The sequence below is a fragment of the Adiantum capillus-veneris genome, chromosome 19, assembly GCF_014529385.1.
Source record: "Adiantum capillus-veneris isolate H3 chromosome 19, ASM1452938v2, whole genome shotgun sequence".
NCBI classification, from domain to species: domain Eukaryota; kingdom Viridiplantae; phylum Streptophyta; class Polypodiopsida; order Polypodiales; family Pteridaceae; genus Adiantum; species Adiantum capillus-veneris.
In genome coordinates, this window is record NC_140949.1 from 52698753 (window position 1) to 52718522 (window position 19770).

At 45.4% G+C, this 19770-nt stretch overlaps 1 protein-coding gene across 1 annotated transcript in view; it reads left to right on the forward strand.

The window, feature by feature from the left end:
* Positions 1-493: 493 nt before the first annotated feature.
* The window catches only part of PDE329 (calcium homeostasis regulator), a 33943-nt gene continuing 14666 nt past the window's right edge, over positions 494-19770 (forward strand). The window contains exon 1 of the mRNA XM_086490647.1: positions 494-908. Within this exon, the coding sequence (XP_086346773.1) occupies positions 555-908 (354 nt within the window). The 5' untranslated portion in view covers positions 494-554. The remainder of the gene's footprint in view (positions 909-19770) is intronic.

Below are 19770 nucleotides of genomic sequence, written 5' to 3' on the forward strand. Positions count from 1 at the left end.
CTACGTATGAAGAAACAAAGGTTTTACCTCCACATGGTGGCATTTACGTGTAGCCATGTACATGTAAAACCTCCAACATGCCCTACACTAGCCAGTGGCACCTCTCAACTTGAGAATAGCCCCTCTCCCCTTCCCCTGCAAGCGGAGCGTTTATTGGCCGCTGCCAAAGACCCCCCCCCCCCCCCCCCCCCCCCCCCCCCCCCCCAACACACACACACACAGAGCTTTGGGTGTTGTGTATGTAGGTTAGTGGGTGCTAAGTGCGGTTCTTTCCTTCTCTCTCTCTCTCTCCATCGTCTGCATCTTCATCTTCTCTTTTTTTTTTCTGGTGTAGGTGATGAGGATCTTGTGGTGTAGGCCAAAAACAGTCTTCAAATTGCAACTCCCCACTATCGCCCCATGTAGGCCAATAATCTTGTAGGCCTAGAGGCAGCAACCTGTAGACTTAACATAGGAAAGGATGAGGCAGCAAGAAGGGACTACCTATAGACTTTCAACATAAGAAAGGATGAGGCACAATTGAGATTTGATGAACTTCGCAGCAGTGGGGAAAAATGCAACTGACCCTCCATAGCTCGTGTCACGGCGAAGTAGAGAAGGTATGGCCGTCGCTGCGAGGCCCAGGCCTCCTAGCGCAGACACAACAAGCGCTTCTGCTGCCCACAAAGAAAAGGAAACCTTTCTCATGTCCTCGCGCCTATATAGAAAAGTCCGACGCCGTCTATGACTTCTTCAACAAGGTGCGAGGCTCTCTTCCTGTGATTGGTCTATTCTTTCGCATTCTCAGCGACGATGGCGGCATTGGCTCTGATCGTATCCAGTTCAAAGAGTTCTGCACACGGGTCTTCCGCAACTTTAGCCTTGAAACCACCCGGGCCTTCTACGACTTTGAGGATCGTCATGGCTCTGTATGTTTCTTCTCTGTTTCTATTATCCTTGGCGTAGTATGAAATCTAGATTGGTGAGCTATTTTTGAGCATCGTGTCATGACTGGCCTGCATGACGAGAGTGTCAGCAGTGAGCAGAAACTTTCATGTATGTGGGTGCTGATGAATAGCTAGCATCCAATGCGTGCTCATCATGACTTGCATGTAGTTTCCACCCACATAATAAGAGAGATTTAAGAAGCTATATTGGATTTCTTAGAGGTGTAGTGGTCACAGTTTTTAGTCAATAAGAAAGATTTGAGGAGCTGTATTACTTCTTAGAGAGAACTGATCGCACCTTTGGTACATGAATGGAATAAATTTTTTCTTTTGCAATTTCCATCTTAAGTTGTCTATCTTGCTGAACTTGGCATGCTCTTGTACGGACAACATAATGCTAGGAGGTACATATTTTTGCAGTGTCAACTATGTGTGGGAATTGGATTTTGTGTGGATGGATGCTTGTACTATCCAGAGAGGATGGTCATTAGCATGTTTACAGGAAGTCAGTGTCTACTCAAGTATTGGAATTCTTTTTGTACTTGTAATTGAGGTGTAATCGAAGTGTCTACTCAAGTATTGGAATTTTTTTTGTAGCTGTAATCGAGGTGATACAGCAGCGCCCCCCCCCCCCCCCCCCCCCCCCCCCCCCCCCCCCCCCCCCCCCCCCACCCCCTCCAATGGCTACTGCGGCTTTGAGAGAGCAGTAGCTGTTGCCCTTAGTGCTCGAGGGGGCTCTGTTGCTAAATTAGCTCTATTTGAAGGAAACATAATTCTAAATGAAGTGAGAGGGTTTTTTTCGCGGTATAGACTCGACAATTTCCTGACACCTGCTTTGCATCCCTTGCAGCTGAAGACTCTAAAGCTCCTCAGGAAATGCTATGAATTGCAATGAGTCCCCAAAAGTACGGGCTGACCCCAAGAGACATGAGGTCGGCTACCTGTGGTGTGGTTGTGTGGTGACCAGATGGTTCCATGTAAGTGGCTGCCTCACGTGCTACTTAATGCACATAAGCTGGTGTTGCTCAAGGCCTCTCCGCAGCTGCTCCCAAAACCGAAGTAGGCACAAGGAAAAACTATCCTCCCATCTCCTGCTCAAACCCACTTTGCATAACTTTGCAAAGATTCAGCAGGTGGAGGGGCTCCTTGGGCCGCCCGTCTGTGGGACCCGAGCACGTAACCTGGAGGGCATGAATCCGTCGATGATGCAACAACTCCTTCCAGGGCTCCTCCCTTGGGAGGAGACTCGAGACAATGAGCTTCCCAAGGATGGCTCTACTCTGCCATGCTGGGTTGAGTCCCAACCCTCCTTGAGAGCAAGGTAAAGTGATGACTTGCCAAGAAACTTTGGCCCGAGTAGACTGTGTGTCTCGGCCCGACCACAATTTTTTTTGATCAACCTCTCCAATTGGCTTATGTAAGGACTCGAGAAAATCCAGCAAGACGTGATGTACCACATAGTAGCCATCAACACTTGGTTGGCCACTACAACCCTGCCTGCAAGCGAAAGCCATGCCGAGCTCTAGGAAGTAGTTTCCTCTTGATGGAAAGGAGGAGAGGAGTAATGTATTGCTTTGGTGACAGACCCAGACCAATCCGATAATTCAAGTATCGGACGTTGTCCCCAAGGGAGTCCACCTAAAGCCCTCTCGAGGCGATCAATCGGACGTAGGAGCACTACCAACCAAGAAAGCCACTGTCTTTCACCAGTTGATCAATGTTCCTGACGTGCAACATAACTTCTCAAGAGATTGCTTACACCTGTGCAAATTGGCCTCTCAGCCCTCCAAAAACATGCCCGAGTCATTAGCAAACTCGGCATCCAAAAGCATCTCCCCGAATAGGTAGCTGGAGTCCACGCAAACCAACCTCCTCTGAAGACAAAAATCTACACATTGCCTCAGCACAGAAAAGGAAAAGGAAGGGGGCAAGAGGGTAGCCCCATCGTACTGACTGTGTGAGGATGAACTGGAACCGGCTTGGACACTCCAAGCGAGAAATCAATAGCAACACACAAACAGAAACTGCATAATCACTAAACTTTAATAGAGAGAGAGAGAGAGAGAGAGAGAGAGAGAGAGAGAGAGAGAGAGAGAGAGAGAGAGAGAGAGAGAGAGAGAGAGAGAGAGAGTTGGCACGGTTCGACGGAGTTCCGTGCCCAGAGGTGGAGGTGGAGATCACAAACTGATGACGTGGCATGTCCCGGTACTTCAAGAAGTTGTTCCAACTTATGGACTTTGCTGAGGGGCCTAAGGACTCCTAGGAGTTAAAATAAAGTGAAGAGCATGCTGATGTGGCTGTTGCTCGGATGGCTGCAAATTACGTTGACTGTACTGACTGTCGGAAAACGCGCTGACTGACTGACATGGACACTGTACGGATTTTCCTTGTTTTACGCTGGCTGGCTGTACGGATTTCCGCAAATAGCGTTGGCTGTTTTTGGCTGGCAGCTTTTGGGAGAAGTTGCTTTTGAGTTTCATGCTTTTGGGGCTCTGCTTTTAGCATCCCTTGTAACCTTTATAATGGACCTAACGGCCTCACTTCTCAGGACATCTGGATGCAGAGCGTGAGAGCGAGCACCCATGGGAGTTGTACTTTGCTCAAAGATTAATATAAAAAGAAATATTGAGAGGGGCGCCAGTCTTTGTTTCGCATCTAATGCCGGATAGTTCTTGCATTTAACCAAGAACCGCTGAATCACTTTACCTTTCATCTTTCTTTCCTTGTGTGCCAAAATTTGTTCAAGAACGAGTATCTCCTCGCTCTCTTCCACTTTGGGTTGCTCATCAAGCTCCCCATCAACGAGCACATCACCTTTAAAAGGTTTCAAGAGACTCACATGGAATCCATCGTGAATCTTCCAAGTATCAAGCAGCTTGAGTTGAAAGGAGACATCATTTATCTTTTCTTTAATCTGGAAAGGGCCTCATGCTACGCTTTGGAAAAAAAAAGCTGCTCCTTTCTCTTTCGTTTCCTTAGGCATGCCTTCTCAAAATGTAAGAGCACCCAATCGTCTTCCTTTAATTTCAAGTGTCGACGATGTCGATCTGCTGCCTTCTTATGTCGTTCTTGAGATTCCTGTAAAGCCTCTCGGACCTTGGCAAAAGCCGTGTCCAAGTCCCTCGTGTACTGGTCGGCTTCAAAAATCTTATCTTGGGTGTGGGGAATGTTCTGATCTACCAGCTGATTCCCTTTATCCTTTCTTTCCTTGTGCCCTAGGACCTGCGGGTAGCGTCTCTCGCTTCCCCTGTCCATTGGCACGTCAGAGTCAATCATCGGAACCCTAAGACACTATCATCTGATTCCTCTTTCTCTTGAATCCTTTGATGAACTTGCATCTGGTTCCCTTAGTTCGTCGGAACCCTTTGATTCTCCAGAATTCTGTGATGAGCTATCATCTAGTTCCCTTGATTCATTCTCTTCACTGGCAGACTCTTGGCTTTTTGAGGTGGATACTATCCTACTCGTCACATAGGTCAATGAGCTGGCATGCATTCCAATTCGTTGCTTAGTCATGTCCCATAAGTCTTTGAATGGAGTCAGACTTCTGGTTTAAAGCATAGTCTTGAATCTCTTTAGCAAACCACAGCGAAACCGCTCAATCTGGTCTTTCAAAGTAATCTTCTGAAACGAAGACACTGGCAAACAAGTATCCCAAAATCTCTGGCAATAGTCATCCAATGTATCTTTCTCAGACATTTTCAAGCAATGCAAAGTCATGATGACATATTCATCCGCCGTTTCTTTCAAGTAAGATGCTGCCTATCGCTCCCTGGAATGTTATGAGAACCGCTCTCTTGCGAAGGCGACGTCAAACTGTTGTACAAACTCAAGGGCTCGATGGGTGTCTTGATAAAAAAAGTATGAAACTTGACGGCCTGACTCTCTTCCTTGAACTCCTTGGTTTTCATGTTGATCTGGTCATTGTCAAAAGAGGACGGGCTCTCCTCCTCTGACTACTAGGTGGCCTTAAATGGTGTAACAAACTTGGACACCCCAAGTCAAGATTCTACCGCGACACAGCAGAGATTCACTTCAAAACAGTTCACAATTCACACTTGAGTCGACACGGCCCGGCATAGTTCTGTGCCTAGAGATATTGGCTCCAAAGACTGGCGCCCCTTTCGGTATTTCTTTTTGTATTAATTTGTGTTCAAAGTATAAGGGAGTGGGTAGGTGCTCACTCTCAGACTCTGCGTCTAGAGCATTGGTTACAAGGAATGCCCAAAAGCAGAGCCCCAAAAGCTGTCAACTTTAAAAGCTTTCAAAAATTGAGCAACTGGCTCAAAAGCTGTCCCAAAATTCAGCCAGCGTAAAATCATGAATTCCGTAAAGCTATGTCAGCGTAAAAAGCGAAAATCCGTACGACAGGCCACGTCAGCACTGTCAGCGCTTTTCACGCCACAAAATCTTGAGATCCGTATGGTAGTCAGTACAACCTGCTACGTCAGCCTGTCGGCGCTTGTCCGGGTTTGCTGTCATTCTGTGAGTGTCCAGGAGCATGCCACGTCACCCATTTGTGACATACGGCCCCTCTTGAAAGCATTGTAATCGCCCTCGATTACACCTGCAAAACAGACAGAGGCCATAAACTGTCTTAGCAGACATTGACTGTTAGTACCGACGCACTAGGAACAACACATGTAGCACATGTACCAATCGACAGTCACATCACAAGACATCACAGGACATCACATGACAAATCACATTAAAAAATTCATTCCAAATCTCAGACCATGATTAATCGGCAACGTATTTAGCAATCGCATCTAGATCCAGTCGGGACCTCACAGATGCCCAATTAATTAATCCATATTGCAATCATGTCTATAGAGATTTATGAGACCGAAATGCTATAGTCATTTCGTCTATCAGTTTCTGCACTCAAACAAGTCAAGTACAAATCAATCAATATCATTTTCGGGAATCCATTTCATAAAGTCATTCAGCAGAATACTGTTAGCCCAACAGTATCCTTGAAACCGAAAGGGACATCAGTGACTGTATATCAAAAATCGGGGCAATCTGTTGACAAAGGAGCGGAGTGACTCCCCTATTGTGCAAACCCGCTGCACTAGATTCGTCCATGCTGAAATTGGGGTTCTATCGGAGTAGACTATGCTAAACCGAATGCTTTAAAGTAAAGGTTCACAATCTGAGGAGTATCTGCTAGGTCCTCCTCCTCCATCCACTTCGCATCCAATGCGGGATAGTTCTTGAATTTAACCAAGAACCGGATCTGCTGCCTTCTTGTGTCTTTCCTGAGATTTCTCTAAAGCCTCCCGGACCTTGGCAAAAGCAGTGTCCAAGTCCCTCGTGTACCGGTTGGCTTCAAAAATCTTATCTTTCGTGCTTAGGAAGGGTGGAACCTTCGGAGCACCTTCAATAATCTCAAATGGCGCCTTCCCCGTCAAAGAGTGAATCGTGTTATTGTAGGCAAATTCCACCAAAGGCAAAAACTTTTCCCCTTGAGTCTTCTGATCCGAAATGTAAGACTTCAATAAATCCAGTACGACTGAATTTGCAATCTTAGATTGCCCATCTGTCTACGGGTGGAAAGATGACGAGAACTGCAACCGTGTGCCAATGTTCTTTCAAATAGCCTTCCAAAACAAGCTCGTGAATCGGGGATCTCCGTCAGAGATAATTGTCTCAGGCATGCCATGTAATTTGAATATCCGGGCAATGAACAGTCTTGCTAAATGATCTGGCTTGGCTGTTTTGTTCACTGGAATGAAATGAGCTTGCTTGCTAAATCTGTCAATAACAGTCCAGATACCATCGTGCCCACTCTGTGTCTTCGGGAGATCAAAAATGAAATCCATTGCAGTACTTTCCCAGGGGTGGGTGGGAATGGGTAAAGGCTGTAACAATCCCTGTGCTTTATGCCTGTCAAACTTAACGTTTTGGCATACCAAGCAACTGCGTATAAAATCGTCCTCGTCCTTCTTGAGTCTCGGCCAAAAGAAGTATCGCTCCACACCTTTCAAGGTGGTGTCAATGTCGCGGTGACCCATAAATGGTGGACAGTGGCATTTAGTTATAACCTTTTCCTTCAACGGCTGTGTAACACACAACATGGTTTTCTTCATCAAGTAGCTATCCCGAGTGGAATATCCCGCTACCTCCCCATTCTATATTCGATCGAATATATTTGAAAAATCTGGATCTGTGGCGTATTGATCGACCATGTCCTCGAAGCTTCTATGATGTATTACGGAAATAGCCAAGACCAACGGCTTCCGAGACAAAGCATCTGCCACCAAGTTCTTCTGTCCCTGCACATGGATAATCTGGAAGTGAAACTGTAACAAGATGTTAGTGCACCGTATCTGCTTTTCCGATAGCTGCTTCTGTGACAAGAAGTAGCGTAAACTCTGATGATCAGTGAAGATCGTAAAATCGGCTCCGAGTAGGTAATGTGGCCACTGAGTAAGAGCATGGATAAGCGCCAAAAGCTCCTTCTCATATGTCTGTGTTGTCGATTCCGGCCTTGAAAACAATCGGCTCTCATAGGCAATGACATGGCCTTCTTGCATTAAGACCGCACCCAGACTACGACCACAAGCATCACAATATACATCGAATGACTTCTGCAAATCTGGCAAAGTCAAAACTGGTCCCGTAGTCAATTTCTCTTTCAAAGTCCGAAAAGTAGTCACCTTTGTGGGTCCCCACGAGAAAGGGACTCCTTTCTGTGTCAAGATATGCAAAGGGGAAGCAACCTCTGCAAACTTTCTAATGAACTGCTGGTAGTAAGAATATAAGCCCAAGAAGCTTCGAACTTCATGGACATTCTTCAAATCGGGCCAATCACGTATAGTCTCAATCTTGGCCGGGTCCATCTGCACTCCTGCTGCTGAGACGATGTGTCCCAAAAAGAGTTCTAATAAGAAAAATTCACTCTTCTTTGCATTGATCACCAACTTGTGATCTCGCAATGCTTGAAAGACCTGTAGCAGATGCTCTCTATGTTCTGCCTCATCCTTGGAGAAGACAATAATGCCATCAAAGAAAGTGCCAACAAAAAGATCTGTACTCTCTGAAATCCTGTCCATCATTTAGTTAAAAGTCGTTGGAGCATTGGTAAGGCCAAAAGGCATCATCAAAAATTCATATAAACGGAAGCTCGTTCGAAAAGCTGCCTTGTAGACATCTCCCGGTGCGATTCGGATCTGATGATATCCGCTCTTCAAATCGATCGTGTTGAAACAAGAGGATCCCTGTAGTCGGTGAATAATATCATTGATCCTCAGAATCGGGAATCTGTTCTTGATGGTGATTTTATTGAGATATCTATAATCAATGCACATTCTCCAAGATCCCTCTTTCTTCAAAGCCAACAACACCGAAGAGTAGTAAGGTGAAGTACTCGGCTAGATAAAACCCTTTTCCAAGAGGTCTTTCACTTGGTTCATAATCTCTTCATTCTGGGCTCGGCTCACATGGTAAGGTGGCCGATTCGGTGGTGTGCTTCCAGGTATCAGATCAATGGTACGATCCTCAGGACGAGCTGGTGACAACTCGCCTGGCAAGCCCTCAGAAAAGGAGTCGGCATGAGTGTGGAGAAAATCCTGGCGTTCTTTATCAAGTTTAGACATATTTGTCCTATGTTCATCATTCAACTCTTTCAAAAAGATCGAGTAAACAAACAGATTGGGTTTCATTAATTTCAAAGCGGTCGAAGCCGATACAATAGGGACAGACTCGCCTTTTAATTTCACATCAAGTACAATTTTCCGGCCCTTTTCATTTGTCAATGTCGCTTTCTTTGCCCGATAATCGACCACGGCGTTGTTCTTATAGTACCAAGGGACTCCCAGGAGGACATCACAACCTTCCAAGGGCATTATGTAGAAGTCCTCGTGCCCCAAATACCCCTGACAATGCAACCGAAGTTTGCCAATGACAGGTGTAATGGCAACGTCCCTGCTGGGTGCCGCTAGAACTGCCTCTGTTTGTGGTCGCATCCGATTGGGTGTAATCTTGAGCCGCGCCACCAATTCAGGTGAAATGAAGTTGGCCTTGGCTCGTATATCAAAGAAAATTAGGGTTTCTTGATCTTTCACTTTGCCCCAAGCTCAGCAAAGTTCTGTACTTTCATCAATCGTGCTTGGGTCAATACCCATGCAATGTGGAACCAGTCCTGCTTTCATCTTGCCTTTTCGTCCACGTTCCTCAGCTGCTCTCGAACTCTTTGGCCTGTCTTCATTCTGTTCTTGCTGTGCATTTTTAGGGCACTTCGCGGAGACGTGCCCATGTTCCCCGCATCCAAAACACTTCCCCTCTTTGATGTAGTTGGCCCTCTCTCGAAGAGTGAGCCGGGGTCGTGAATCCTTGTCTTTCTTTTCTTGGGGTCTCTTTTTCTTTCTACTTTCATTATTAGAAGTCTGTTGGGTTCTCTGAGTCAAGATCTCATCAGTGGGTAAGTCAGATTGCCTGAATGTACGGCAAAACCCTATTTCGCATGACCCATCGATTCTTGAATAGAATTTGACATTTGTTCTAAGAAGTGATCTCGAATCTCTGTAGGAAGTTTGCAGCAAAACCGCTCAATCTGTTCTTTAAACGGATCTTCTTAAATGAAGAAGCTGGTAGAAAAGAGCTCCAAAATCTCGCAATACACGTCCAAAGAATCTCCCTTGGTCATTCAAAGATGATTCCAAGCAGTTCGTATATCTCGTTCGTACTCCCGAGTCAGCCAAGAAGAAATAAAAAGCCTTTTGAATTTCAACCATTTAACCGGAGCTTCCTTGTTCAGTTGAAGGGTGGACCACCATGTTTGAGCATTTCCCTTGAAGAAAGAGGTAGCCTTCCGAATCTTGGAGTGCTTTGAGTAATACCCTCCAGAGAAAGCTATCTCAAACTGCTTTATGAAGGCCAAAGCCCTCGAAGCATCTCGGAATCCAAAAAAAAGTGTCAAACTTAATTGACTGTCCACCTTCTTTAAATTCTCTAACTTTCTTGCTTTTATCTTGGAGGGGGTCATACTGGTTGGCTTTATAGAAATGCTTCTTCTTTGCGTAAAACTTGTGATCGTCATTGTACCTTGTTGTGATCAATAATAAAGAAATATCGAAATTGACACGTGTGTGAAAAGATTGATGAGTACTTCAGACTCGTCCAGAGACCCGAGATTTGCGAAACACCTGAAGGATTACCCGATTGATGAGATTCACTCGAGATGCTGTGAGGCTATTGATTCTCCTAAGAAAGCTGAAAGGACAGACGAGTGCAGGAAAGCGGAAGCTGTACTCGCCGAAAGAGCTCCTGAGCTCTCGACAAGAAGATGAATCAGTATGAGAGGCTTGAAGCACTCTAGTTTTTGCCTTGGTTCTAAGGTGACACTGACGCTGGTTGTTGGCTCTTGGCCTAGATCATGGACAATTGTTTCTTTGGGCAACCCTCACCACTCTCATCTACTCAAAGGTGGATGTGATGCTTTTATATGCACGTTCTCTCATGTAGTTCGGAACCATGTATTGCATGTTTTGAGCTCTGCTTGCATGCATGTGATTCTTCGAGCTATTATATGCACGCTTTTTTCTACTTCTCCATTTATTAGGGTATTTCTCAAGCTTTCTATGTCACAAGACGGGCACCACGTGCCAATAGAAAAGAACAGACTGAACAGACTTTTAGGACTTCAATAACAACTGAACTGAAAGAGAGAGAGACGACATGCAACATGGAGCGGCAGAATTCCACCCAGAGAGTATTGGCCCCAAACTTTGGCGCCCCTTTCGGTATTTCTTTATATTGCATCAACTCAGTACAAGCCAGTACTCCAAACTCTGCACCTTCTCCACAAGAAGCATGCCGGAGAATTTAAAGGCCCTTGGCCTGAAAAGCAATTGCAGTGAAAAACTTCAAACTCAAAAGCAACTGATTCAAAAGCAATGTCCAAAAGCTGCCAGCGTAATTCACGGAAATCCGTACAACTGTCACGTCAGCAATCAACGCAAAACCCGGAAATCCGTACACTCTGCCACGTCATCAGTCAACCGAAAATCAGGGTTTTCCATACAGTTGCCACGTCATCAGTTAGCGGAAAATCAAGGTTTCCATACAGGTGCCACATCATCAGATTCTACGCTGTGTGTGAGGCTCCAACTTTATTTTATTTTAATCCTTTATGTCACTTGGGGCCCCATCGGACGAGGTCCCCATAAGTTGGTAGGACTTCTTCTTCTGTTACTTCTTCTTCTTAGGGTTTAGGCCCTCGGCCGACATCTATAAGTTGGCTCCATGCTTGAGGGCTTTGACACGTCAGTAGTTTGTGACATTCTACTTCTTCTCCATTTATCAGGGTATTTCTTAAGCTTTCTGTCAGGACGTGCACATCTAACCCTATGTGCATGTGGACAAGCTACTTCATGACAAGGGTTCAGTGAGCCTAGATTAGGAAGTGTTCTGGCACTTTTGTGAGTCTGTTCGCAGACCGTGCACGTCCAGACACTTAGAGTAGATGCATATCCTCTGGTTGCACACAACATGATCATCAGCATTACCATCAGAATCCATCAGGAGCATTTTACAATGCAGAAAACCTATTTTCCCTATTTTAGCTATTTTTCACTTATTATTAATAAGTGACTTTGTTGGGAAACTAGGTAGGGCAAACTGGCCAAGCTAATATATAAGAAAACTAGCGCTAGCACTTTCTGGCAGAGGAAGCAACAGATACCACATGAAGTGCACCTTCTCAGCAAGACGGCAAGAGGACCTAGCGTTTTCAAGCCACCAAGATTAGCCAGCGTTTTCTCAGCAAATGCAGATCAGCCCCAGCGTTTTGCAGTTGCAAATCAGCGTGGCGATAGCAGTTCCCCAACAGATTCCTTAGCATTTTGCAGCAAGACATCAGATCAGCCCTAGCATTTTTGCACCAGCAATTCAGCCTAGCGTTTTGCAGTTTCCGGCGACAGTTCAGCCTTTCTGCATCAGCGTTTCCAGATTTCAGCGTTACGACTCCGTACCGCAGCCCCCAAACCTCGTAGATCTCACCTTCCCGCAACAGATCCTCGCCGCACGGTTAGATCAGCCAACGTTTGCAGATTCAGCCCGCCATTTGCAGATTTCAGCATCTGCGTTTTCAGCGCATCGTCGTCGCGTCGTCCTCTTCGACATAGAGTCATAATTCAGCAGATACAAGATTTGCAAATTTCAGCCATTAGCGTTTTTAGTTTTCAGCCCGTCTCGTCGTCGTCCTCATTGTCGTCGACGTCGTCGGCAAGTCCATTGCATTGTAGCGATTTGTCCAATGAATAGTAAACCGCTCTCGCCATAGAGAGTGGGGCCTTCGGAGGAGGGTTTGACAACATTCTGGTGTCGTATTCTTCTCTCTCTATCTCTCAATCTCAGCACCTTTATTCACAGTGTTTACCATTTGTTTGTGATCATTTGCACTCTCTTGCTCAAAGAACGGAAGGCTCTCCCTTCCGTAAGTAAAAGGAACCCTTGAGCACAGTCCGGAGCACTCATCTTGAGCAAAGTTCAACATTCACTTCCGTTGCACCTTACATTGGTATCAGAGCTTTGGCAGTGTTTTGTATCACTCAAGGAAAGAACCACATAATTTTTTTTGCTTGTTGCGGTCGCACGTAACCCAAGTCCACTTGGGCGTGTCGATTCCTAATCGTGTTTTTGAAGAGTGACAGGAAACCCAAGAAAGAAGGGCTTGTCCAGCCTCCCCTTGTTTCTCTTTTCACTCATTGAGAGTGGACCGTGCACTTAGCGGTCGGCCAATCGATGTAAGGGTGGGAAAAAGAAACCTTGGTGTGAGCGCAAGGCCGCCAAGGGGTGCGTCCGTGGGAAAGAGGAGAGCTCGATTAAGAGAAGATCCTTCTCTAACACAGATTGCAAGTGAAAGAAGAACCTCAAGAACTGAAGAACTGAAGAACCAAAGAACCCACGAATCACAAGAACCCAAGTTCCTCGTGAACTTAAGAACCCAAGACTTCAGTGTATGGATACTTCTCATAGAAGTGGCAAAGGAGAATTTTCCCCACCAGGAGGTTTTTCTGACTTGTCCCCCTCCCCATCTACGCTAAGGATTGCATCAAATCCTATGGAGGCTTTGGTCAAGACGATGATGGACATGATGTTACAACAAGAAGCGCAATGCACTGCCTTGGAGCGTGAGCACGAAGAAAGAAAAGTAATCTTGGATCGCGAACGCGAAGAAAGAAAAGCAGAATTGGATCGCGAGCGCGAAGAAAGAAAAGCAGAAAGAAAGATTGACTTGGAGCGTGAGCTCGAGCAATCCTACAAGTACTTACCCTCGAAATGAGCCGACCAAAGATGTTGGTGGTTCATCCAGTGGCGCAAGCCAAGATTCGGACTCCAACAACCCCGTCACCGAGAAGTTGACATTCAGTAAGTATGACGGTAAGATGGATGCTAGTGTTATTCATTCTTGGTTGCATCAATTTAATGCTTATTTTGCAACAGCTAAGAAGACAAGGAATAGCAAGGTTTTGACGACAGCCATGTACCTTGCCGGTGATGCCATTAATTGGCACCATGCATGGCAAGAGGCATAGTTGGCCGTGCACCTAGAGGCAGCCGACGAAGACGCGGCCCTTTCCTTCAATTGGACCGACTTCCAAGACAAGCTCAAGGCGCGGTTTATGCCTCCTCAGTACCTAGCGCGGTTGAAAGAAGATTGGTGCAACCTCAAGCAGAATGGTATGCAAGTCATGTCTTTTTCTAACCGTGTTTTGCAGCTGGGCATCCAATTACGCAAATCGGATGATGAGCGCAAAGAGGCTTTCCTTTTTGGGTTGGACGAATATATCAAGTTTGATGTAGAAGTCTTCGACCCCGCGAATCTCAACAAGACGGTAGCAATTGCTCTCTCCCAAGAGATGAAGCACAAGAAGGGAAAGCCTAAGGAGAACAAGTCGTCTCAAAGTACCATTCAGACTTCTCAGAACCCTCAGAATGGTAAGAACGGTAAGAATGGTAAGAATGGTAACTCTTCTAGCCAATCTTCCTCTAATTCTTCGGAAAAGAAATCTAACAATGAGTTTAAGGGTAAAGCTAAAAGACCTGCTAAACCTAAGCAAACCCCTCATGAAAAAGCCGCAAAAAGGAATTATTGGAGGATACATAATGACAGAAGAACAAATCATTTATGCTGAGGAAGGTCGTTGTTGTCAATGTCACGTCAAGGGTCACATTAAAGCGGCTTGTTCTAAGACAGCACCACCTAAAGAACCTAAGGCACCCGCAGCAACGACAAGCACTTTAATGAACCAAGCTGAATCTTCTCATGTCTCTGACACACACATTGATGAGTCTCTCATGAAGTGTTATGGTCATGTGAAGGGTCAACGTTTCGTTATATTGTTTGATTCAGGCAGTATGCATGATGTGATTAGTGCCTCTCTTGTAGAGAGAGCCCGCCCAGAGGTTAGTCAGACATCTCCTCTCGAGGTGTCTGGCTTCGCTCTCGGTATGGACGCTCTCATCACGCAAGCTGCTTTTCGTAGGAAATTTGTCGTGTCTCCTCTCTCAGGATGTGATATGCTTTTGGACACTAGATGGTTTCGTGAGCACAACCCTCTCATTGATTGGGAGGACAACTCTCTCACATTAAATGCAAAGAGTGACTCTCCCATGATCATTCATGTTGAGGAGGGTCTGCATTCTTTGCCTCTCATTTCTCATGTGCAGGTAAAGCGTGAACTACGACGAGGAGCACAAGCAACATTCATCTATGCCTCTTCAGTTACCCAGAGCATTGAGGCTCCAGACATGTATTCAACTTTGTTGACCAAGTTTAAGCATCTGTTTTTGTAGGATGATCTTCCACTCCGTCTCCCACCCGAGCGGCCGGAGGACCATCGCATCGAGCTTACGGAGGGGACACAACCTGTCAGTAACGCTCCCTACCGATTGAATAAGACGCAGGAAGAAGAGTTAGAGCGGCAACTCACGGAGTTGGTGGCTAGAGGTTTCATATGTCCTAGTGTAAGTCCTTTTGCTGCGTCTATTTTGTTTGTTTGCAAGAAGGATGGGTCGTCTCGTTTGTGTGTTGGTTACAAGGCATTGAACAAGATGACCGTCAAGGACAAGTTTCCGATGCCTTGCATTGAGTATATCCTTGATAGGCTCAATGGGGCAAAGGTTTTCAGTAAGGTCGATCTTAAAAGTGGACACCATCAGGTAAGGGTATTCAAAGGCGACATCTACAAGACCGCTTTTCGCACGGAGTGAGGGCAATGGGAATATGTTGTTATGCCTTTTGGATTGGCTGGTGCCGTGGGTACATTTAATCGTCTCATGGTAGACGGTTTCGGTGATATAGTTGGTGTATATGTGTTCCATCTTTCTTGATGATATTCTCATTTTTTTTGTATCGTGGGAACAACATGAAAAGGATGTAGAAAGGGTACTAGCCCGTTTGGATGAGTGTCAGCTGGACATTGAAGCTAAGAAATCTGAGTTTTTTCTCACTGAAGCTACTTATTTGGTTTATATCATTTCTGAAGAAGGCGTCAAGCTCGACCCCGCGAAGGTGGAACAGATACGTAATTGGGATTTGCTCAAAACTGTATATGATGTGCGTTCTTTTCTTGGTTTATGTCAAGCATATAGTTTGCACATAGAGAATTTTGCACACATTGTCGCACCTATGACAGATGTTTTGAAAGGGGTAAGGACTCGCCGACAGCTTGTGGATTTACCCGAGGCAGCCGTTGAGGCTTTCGCAGCTCTCAAGGTTGCGGCGACAGAAGCGCCGTGTTTTATCCTTGCCTCTTGGAATGACCCCTTTGAGGTATGGACGGATGGGAGCAATGTCGCCATAGACGCTGTGCTTCAGCAGCATGATCGTCCAATAGCTTTCCTTAGTCAGAAGCTCAATAGTGGAAAAAAGAACTATTCAATTTATGATAAAGAACTTTTGTTTGTCATTCACTCTCTTAAGCATTGGAAGCATTTTCTTTATGGTAGAGAGTTTACAGTTCGCACAGATCACCAAGCCCTCAAGTGGCTCCAGTCTATGCCTAGTGCACATTGGAGTGATTGCCAAGCACGTTGGTCACAATTTTTTGAGCAATTTGGAGGTTTGATTGAGTGCGTGCTTGGAAAAGCTAACCTTGTTGCAGATGCGTTGAGTCGCAAAGGACAGATCTTGGCTCTTGAGTCAAGGTCCACAGTTTCTCTTCAGGGTGTGTCTTTCGACAACATGAAGAACCAGTATGCGGATTCCGAGTTTGGTAAGCAATGGTTGCAGGCTCTTGCTTCTCAAGAGCCAAGCAACTATCTCATTCGTGATGGTTTGTTGTATTTTCGTCAACGTCTATGTGTGTTGCTCTCTCTCAGGACAACCATCTTGCATGATGCACATGACTCTCTCACCGGGTGGGCACAGGGGAATGAACACCACTTTCGAAACAATAGAAAGATTCTTTTATTGGCTTAAAATGCAAAAAGATGTGTTTCGTTATGTCACACAGTGCACTATTTGTCAAAAGGTAAAAGCTCCTTGAGGTAAGCAGCAAGGCCTCTTGCTTCCGCTGCCTATTCTCGATGGACCTTTTCAAGATATTTCCATGGATTTTGTGACTAACCTTCCACTTAGTTTGCATTCAAGGAACACTCAATGTTTGACAATTGTTGAACGTTTCAGCAAGTTTTGTATGTTGATTCCTTGTAAGGCCACAGTCACCGCACAAGATGTAGCACGGTTGTTCATTAAGCATTGGTACCCTCTCTGTGGTTTGCCAAAATCGATTGTTTTAGATAGGGATGCTAAGTTCACGTCCAATTTTTGGCGCGCACAATTTGAAAATTTTGGCACTAAGTTGAATTTTTCATTGGCTTTTCATTCACAGCCAGATGGTCAGACAGAGATTTACGATCAGTTGGCTTTTGATGTTTTAAAGTCATATGTGCATGATCAACAATCTCATTGAGAGCTCTATCTCCCATTGGTTCAGGCTATTTTGAATGACTCTTTTTCCTCTATCATTGGTCGAACTCCGTATGGGACAGCTTTTGGCCGTCCGTTCCAGTCACTTTTGACTCGGTCGGTCAAATGCCTGATGCCAATGCTGAAAGTCAGTTGTTGGATGAGATTTCTGAGAGTGTGAAGCTTCGGCTAAGCAAGGCTCAGGAGTCTTACTCACGACAGACTAATAAGCATCGTCAGGATGTTTCGATCAAGGAAGGGGGTTGGGTGTATTTAAGAATCATGAAGCAACGTCTTAAGCAAGTTGGAAAGAAGTGTCCAAAGTTGTCTTTTAGAATGTATGGTCCATTTCTAGTCATTAAAAAGGTAAATGAGGTTTCAATGAAATTGCAATTGCCTAACTCATGGTCAATGCACAACGTTTTCCATGTTTCTTGGTTGAAAGTGTTTCAGGGAACACCTCCAAAGGACATTTCAGAAGAAGAAGAACCAAAGATCATCGATGAAGCTGAAGTCATGGAGACGGAGCAAGTGTTGTTGCGTCGGTTTCGCCATGGTTCAAAGAAGCAAGTGAGAGAGTATTTTTTGGAGTTCAAGGATCGAGAAACCCACAAGGCAGTGTTGGTTGATGAAAAGTTTTTCAAAGATTATCCCAAATTGTTGGCAGTCTACAAGGAAGCCATGCAGATTGATACCAATACCTCACTTTAAAAAGGAGGGGATGTCACGTGCACATCTAACCCTATGTGCATGTGGACAAGCTACTTCATGACAAGGGTTCAGTCAACCTAGCTTAGGAAGTGTTCTGGCACTTTTGTGAGTCTGTTCGCAGATCGTGCATGTCCAGACACTTAGATGCATATCCTCTGGTTGCACACAGCATGATCATCAGCATTACCATAAGAATCCATCAGGAGCATTTTACAATGCAGAAAACCTATTTTCCCTATTTTAGCAATTTTTTACTTATTATTAATAAGTGACTTTGTTGGGAAATTGGGTAGGGCAAACTAACCAAGCTAATATATAAGAAAACTAGCGCTAGCACTTTCTGGCAGAAGATGCAGCAAATACCACCTGAAGTGCACCTTCTCAGCAAGACGACCAAAAGACCTAGCGTTTTCAAGCCACCAAGACCAGCCAACGTTTTCTCAGCAAATGCAAATCAGCCCCAGCGTTTTGCAGTTGCAGATCAGCCTGGCGATAGCAGTTCCTGAGCAGATTCCTTAGCGTTTTGTAGCAGGATATCAGATAAGCCTCTTTTTTTGTGTGTATGTGTGTGTGTGTGTGTGTGTGTGTGAGAGAGAGAGAGAGAGAGAGAGAGAGAGAGAGAGAGAGAGAGAGAGAGAGAGAGAGAGAGAGAGAGAGAGAGAGAGATTTTATTATTGTCCTTGGAGATCAAATATGACCTATGGGATTAGAGTTACATGTCATGTAGTATGTGGTGGTGATAGTCGCAATGGAGAGCCCACATTGTGGTTGGGAGAGGAAGGACTAGAGTTACATGACATGTGGTGGTGATGGTCGCAATGGAGAGCCCACATTGTGGTTGGGAGAGAAAAGTGTGTAGGTATAAGTCATGGCTAAAAATGTGAGAGAAGCAAGTCCGGATGTGACCAAAAGTTAAGCACTCTAGTAGTGTGTGACTCTGTAACTTGGAGTGAGCATAATGTGCACACTTGATTTGACTCTTCTCCATTGCCCCAACGCCCTGTCTCGCATCGAAGGGAGTGGGAGCTAAGCCGAATGGCTGCAATAGTGTGCATGGATGACAAGGGGATAGGGTCAAGCATACAAGGGTGAGTACGGTTTCCACTTTCAGCAAAGAACATGGTTTTGTAGTTGGGGGACAATATGGGTGGTGTAATGTATGAAACGTGACCGTCCGGATTTCTCCCAAGCCGTAATACATTGGCGTTGTAGAAAAGCTTCATTCACTTGGGAGTCTATTGAAGCATCATTTAGCAAGTGTGATGCATCCCATCTTCCAAACCACTTCTTTATATCTTGCATCGATCCCGTAAGAAGAGACTGAGAGAGTCTCCTTTTCCCGAATCTCTTGCATCTGTGCCTGAACTTGAGAAAAGAGTCGCAACATCTCTTTCATGTGTCGGTCATTCATTGCTTGTTTTGCTTTGTTCTCGCGATCAAATGCTGCTTGTCTTTCTTTGTTCTCGCGATCAAATTCTGCTTCTCTTTCTTTGTTCTCGCAATCCAATTTGGCTTGACTTTCTTTTTCTTCCAAGTCGTACTTACGCTCTGTGGCTGCCACTGATTCTTTGTAGCCACGATCTATGGTTGCCATTGTTTCAGCGAACTCCTTGTCCATCATCTTCTTGTTGAAAAGCTTCATAGGATCTGGTGCAATCCTTGGCATAGATGGGGAAGGGTCGGAAAAACCTCCTGGTGGGGAAAATTCTTGGTCGCCTCTCTCATGCTCATCACCTCCGAGCGAAGTATCCATTCCGCTTCGAGTGATGACCATACGCTGTGATCTTGGGTTCTCAAGTTCACGAGGAACTTGGGTTCTTGGAGGTCTTGATTCTTGGGGTTCTTGAGTTTTTGAGGTTCTTGAGGTTCTTCTTTTGCTTGCAGTCTGTGTTAGAGAAGGATCTTCTCTTCACCCGAGTTCTGCTCTTTTCCGCGGGCGCACCCCTTGGCGGCCTTGCGCTCACACCAAGGTTGCTTTTTCCCACCTCACGTCGATTGGCCGGCTGCTAAGTGCACGGTCCGCTCTCAATGAGTGAAAAGAGGCACAAGGGGAGGCTGGACAAGCCCTTCTTTCTTGGGTTTCCTGTCATTCTTCAAAAACATGATTAGGAATCGACAAGGCCAAGCGAACTTGGGTTCATGCGACCTCAACAAGCAAAAAAAAAAATCTATGGTTCTTGTGGTTCTTTCCTTGAGTGATACGGAACACTGCCA